The sequence below is a fragment of the Theobroma cacao genome, chromosome 10, assembly GCF_053813885.1.
Source record: "Theobroma cacao isolate CCN51 chromosome 10, ASM5381388v1, whole genome shotgun sequence".
NCBI lineage: Eukaryota > Viridiplantae > Streptophyta > Magnoliopsida > Malvales > Malvaceae > Theobroma > Theobroma cacao.
Genome location: NC_142648.1, coordinates 4245348 through 4251209, shown reverse-complemented (window position 1 = coordinate 4251209; position 5862 = coordinate 4245348). Strand labels below are relative to the sequence as shown.

General features: G+C 34.7%; 1 protein-coding gene across 1 annotated transcript; it reads right to left on the bottom strand.

The window, feature by feature from the left end:
• On the bottom strand, nucleotides 1-515 carry LOC18586406 (ubiquitin-like protein 5). The gene has a single exon (XM_007009789.3). The coding sequence runs from the start codon at nucleotides 381-383 to the stop codon at nucleotides 162-164; it is 222 nt and encodes a 73-aa protein (XP_007009851.1). The 5' UTR covers nucleotides 384-515; the 3' UTR covers nucleotides 1-161.
• Nucleotides 516-5862: the final 5347 nt, after the last annotated feature.

Here is a 5862-nt window from a genome sequence, read left to right as displayed (position 1 = left end):
TTTAACAATTCTTCCCTTAAAATTTCTTAAAAAGTACTAGAAAATAGTAAATACCATCATCCACAATTATATAACATCCACACATAAAGTTAAAGCTTCTTCACACAGCAACCACGCAAAATTACATAAATAAAAATAAAAATACCTATCAACCCTTTTTCCTAATTATAGTAAAGTTCGAGGCCCATGCCGTCGTGGATCTCGTAATCTTTAAGGGTAATATGATCCTTATAAACCGTATACCACTTCTGAATCCGGATCTTGTCGGATCGGGTACCCGTCTGGGCCGCCACCAGCTTCTTCAGGTCTCCGATCGTGTCGTCGTCGTTGCACTTCACGCGCACCTTCTTCCCCAGCCGGTCGTTCAACACCACCTCGATCATCTTCGAATTTTTCTGGTCCTTGGAAAATTTCAGAGAAAAGAAAATCCTAATTCCCAAAATCCGCTAACCCTAGAAAATAAAAAATTTAAAGCGTGGGATGAGTTTTTATCGTGGCTTCGTTTAGACCGACTATCACCGGTTTAACGATATTTAAAGGTTACCCTTTTGTTTTGGTCTTTTATATTTGATTTTACTCATTTGTCCTTTGTTCTAATTAATTTTTTTTCTTATTATAGTAAATTTAGTTTTTTTTGGGAAGGAATTTATTTATATTGAAATCAATATGGGGAGACAAACCTTTAACATGTCATACAAGCTTCATTATAAAACAAATGAGATTCTTTTAAAGAAAATCTCATATTTGTCATAAAATCGATTAAGACAATCCTTTCCCTATATTTATGTCTTAGATGGACATCTCATTGTCTGTGAAGAAGCATCTTGATGGAGGTTATTAGGTCCGAGTTGACATATGGATTTGTCTGTTGTGAAGAAATGACATTAACCATTAACAAGTCATCAATTTGTGGATCAATCTTGTGGAAACCCAATTCCCATGCTAGCCTTAATCCTCTATAGACGCCCCACAATTCCGCGTGGTATGCATTTCGTCTATCCAGTTTCATTGCAAAACCTTCTAGCCATTCCCTTGTTGAACTTCTTATGCTTCCTTTTGCAGCTATTTAATCCATATTTCCTCTATGTGCCCCATCTGTATTAAGAACACACCACCCTACTTATGGAGCCAACCATCCTACCACTATTTTCTCACATCTGGGGTTGGAAGAATTAATATAATATGTTGCCACCAGATAAGAATTATGAGTTGCTAATGAAAAACTCTTAATCAAGGTCAAACGACTTTCTATTGGTATTCTTTTGCCTTAGAACAGAAACATAGTTCTCCATTTCCATAAGAACCTGTCACAACTTAAAACTCGAGCCATGACCAGTGCATGGGCCCAATAAGCATAGCCCACTAAGCCCAAACAAGCCTTTATATATAATCGAGTTCATTATTTCATCAATCATGCATCACCATTTCTAAACCACAATTCTCAACCATACGAATTTTGATAATATAACAGAGTGACCAAATATTTATATTTGTATTATCCAAAGAATTGTCATTCATTACCATCTCATAATGGAATCATCCATCAAAATATACATATATCATTTGCAAAATAATCTTAGCATTTCACATCTAATGTACATATGCACATGCAAAAGACTCCTAAAGACCAACGGAGTGACCTTGGGTGAGGGTACGACTACTTAATGCCAAAATACCTACCAAAGAGTGAATGCACGCGAATGCCTCAGTCTAGGTCCCAACTGCCTCTGAGTTTGAAAACATAAAGTTTAAAAGAATGAGTATAAACTCAGTAAGTGAATATAAGAAGGGAACAAGCATTAATACGAGAAGTTTTAGAAAACATGATGCTCTTATGTTCAAAACACTGCAATTTAGCTCAATTTCTTGTTAAAACCCCTTAATTCAACTCTTGATTATTTAGTGCCTTAGTATTGAAAAATTAATGATTAATAAAGAAGTTAAAGAGTAAAAGTACAATAAAGTTCAAGCACAACAAGCATAGTAGAACGAATCTCGTTGTAACGAAAAGGCATTCTCACTGCAATGTAGTTGCAGCGAGAATGCCTTTCCACTATAACGAACTTCAGGGTAAAATTTTGAACCAACAACCCTAGAGTTTCTCGTTGTAGCGAGAATACATTTTCGTTGCAGCTAAAATTTAGGCAGCATTTTTACCTAACCACCCGAGAGTTTCTCGCTACAGCGAGAATGTATTTTCGCTGCAGTGAAAACTCGAGCCATGAAATTTTTCAACACCCGAGAGTTTCTCGTTGCAACGAGAATGAATTTCGCTGCAACGAGAAACAGGGCAATTAAGTTAAAAGAATTTTTGTCACAATAAAAATCCAGTTTTGCTACAATGCAATTCAATTTAGAAGCATTTAACAATTTCAACATTCAATATTCAATGCAAATACATATTAATTCCAAACCTCTCTATATAGCAAATATATATGTACATATATAAACACATATACCACCACTGTCTCACCCAGCTCATGTGCACTCCCACACAGCACATAGCCGGAGTCATCATGTGCACCCCCACATCGCGCACAAGTAATATCATCATTCACACTCTCACACCCCGTCATCACCGGCACGTGCACTCCCACACTGGACATGAGCGATTATAATTATTACACAATATTAACTATCCATACACAACATATATATATATATATATATATATATATCCACATAATCTAGGAGCATAAAGATTCATCATATTACACATTCACAACACACATCATTTCATCAAGGGCTTGTTCCCATGCAATTTTAAAGAAAAACCAATAAAATATTTCAAGTGGTTCAATCAAGCACATAATCATTTATTCCAAAACATTTTTAATGCAAGTTCACTCACATGTTTTTGTTAATGCTTATGGGTCGACTCCAACTTTGACTAATGCTCTGTGTGGAGGTGTGAGGCCTTGTTGGAACCTATCACACACAATAGCATCACAATCAACTCAATTCACATAACTATAAATTTTGAAGGTTATCTCCTAAATCATGTTTTACTAGTTATTCCTAGCTAGCTTCTAATTACCATTAAGTGGATATTTATTTTCACTATTATAGTCACACTAAAGATGAATAAACACCCTCAACTACAAAACACTCACAAATCTAGCCACTAGCCATTCTCAACAACTCAAAAATCAACTCAATTTCATTACTCACCTTGGTAGATTTGTAATTGAATTCCTTTTCAAAATTTCTCAAGCTATTATAGAAAGTCTCTCATTCTCTCTCTAAAACACCTAGCTAGTGAAAGAAAGTGTTAAGTTAAGACTTTTGAGAGTTTTAAGGTGGAAGAGTAAAAGAGCACAAAGGACTTTGTGAAAAGATACACAAAAGCATGAAAATTGGGGTTTAGTTTGAGAAAGTCATGGAGGTTTTTTTTTTTTTTTAAGGAAGCTTCCATGGAAGATAAAGAATGTGAAATGGAGAGAAGAGATGGGAAGAAAAAGAAGAAGGTGCTAGAAGTTTTTTATATTTATCCTATAATTGACTAAAGCTCCTTTTATTTACAAAAATGACATTCAATAGTTGACTTTGCCTTCTTCTTCCACTTGGTTCAAACTTTTTACTCTTTTGACACTAAGAAAAGGTCCATAATAGATTAGAGGTACTCGAGTTCATGAAAACTTAAAATTTTAGACCTGAGACCCAAAATGACCATTTTACCCCTACAGTGGAAATTATCGTTATTTATATTTTTTTTCACTTATTTCATTATTATATACATCATTGATTTATTTATTAGGCCTATTTAGACCTTAATAATGTTAGAATAACCCACTTCTAGAAGCTCACCCAGAAAATGACGAAACTACCCTTAATCCATGTCATCGTGTCTACCTCCGCTGCACGTCTATGAAGTCGAGGTTTCACAGAACCAATATATGGTCCAAAGTTTACACCCTACGATATTCCATCTACTGGCCAATTGCACCTATTCAAATTATGTAAAAACCATTCAATTATGGAAGAAATATTAAACCACCCAGTATTACCATTTGGAAGTAACCTGGTCCAAATCACTTTCGCTACAAGGCAATTTCTTAAAACATGCGAGGTAGATTCCTCTTCTATGCTGCATTGTGGACAAGCTGAGTCATTTGACAAATGACGCCTAACCCACTTCTTATTTGTTAGCAGTCTTTGTTGTAGACACATCAACAAAAATAAACCAATTCTATGCAGCCCTTTCCATTTCCAAGCTAGTTGCCATAACCTGCTACTATCATCCATTTGTAGCATCAATGAGCCTTTCAACATGTCATAAATGGATTTGATAGTAACATGGCCTGATGACGTTATCCACCAGCAAGGTTGGTCTGATATGTCCATCGAAATAGTAAAGGGAGAGTTTGAAAGTAAACTCAACTCATTTATAGGTAACAAATTTGATAACCTTGAAATATCCCATTCCCTACTTGATAGTACGAAGTCACTGACACGACTATCTTCATCAAAATTTGGGTCCATATCAACTGCAACTTCTCCCAATAGAGATATCATTCTAGAACTTTGCAACTTGTCCGTTGCTAATAGCCTACATTACATGTTGCTTAAATGTTTTCTAAACATGACTTATAGCAAGTTAAAAGGATGAAGCGCCTATTTTATGAATATGATTTGATATAAGCTTCTTTATATTATAATTTGCATGTAAAATCTTAACCCACAGAGCATCCAATTTTGTCACCAAATACCAACACTACTTCATTAAAAACGCCTCATTCATGGTTCTAAAACATTTCTTCACCCTTAAACCACCCTCTTTCTTGGGTTTGCAAGCATTTTTCCCACTCATGAGATGGACTTTACTATTATTCGAATCTCCACCCCACAAAAAATTATGGCATAGTTGATCAATTCCTTTGTAAACCTCCATCGGGATAGCCAAAGTTTGTATTGCATAGTATGGAATGGTAGTAATTACTGACTTGATTAAGGTAAGCTTGCCCGTAAAGGAAAGTGACGTAGCTTTCCATGAGCTGAGCTTGTTGCGAACTTTTTCCTCAAGGTACTGAAATAGGTGAGTTCTATTATTGCCATGTAAAAAAAAAAAACACCCAAATACTTCCCCATAGCTTCTAAGTACCAGAAACTAGAACTTGAGATCAAATTATCGATAAGATTTTTAGGAATATTTCTGGAACAACAAAAAAAAAAGGATTTTTCAAAGCAAATTTTTTCACCAGAACAAACACAAAAGGTTTCAAGGATTCCCTTTATAATCTCTACCTGTAAATTGATGTTTTTGCAAAAATTTTGTTGAATTTTATAAGACTCAATGCACAATGGAGAGTTTTGATGGCTTTAAAGTTTACTTGAACTTTTCTCATTTTAGCTTCTGTCCACTCATTTCTATTTTGGGGAGTTCTCTCACCCATAATTAGATTTGATTTCCCAAAAATGAAAGAGCCTTTGGTAATAACATATCTTATAGTCAACAGCTCTAATATAAATTGATATCTTAGTGCTCCAATATTGGTAATTTATTCTATCATGGATTGACCTTTAGCCATATTAGAATTTTGGGCAATCATTGGATCTTCTTCTTAGGATGTTCAGTCTTTAAAATCAAGAGTTAGGCTTTAATATCACTTATTGGTTCCAAAAGGAGTGCTAAGAGGGGTAAATAACACTTAGATATATTTTTTAATGGTAGCTCTTGAAATTTAAAATTCGTTTGGAAGATTAGGGTGGAAGGTTTAAAACTTGTAAAGGTTAAAAGGCACCAAGTAAATATAAGGTTAAAAGAAGTGAACAAAATACAATATTTATAATGGTTCGATCCACTTGACCTACGTCCATTATCTTGATTTTTCCAATGAAGGATTTTTAATCCAACTTCACTAA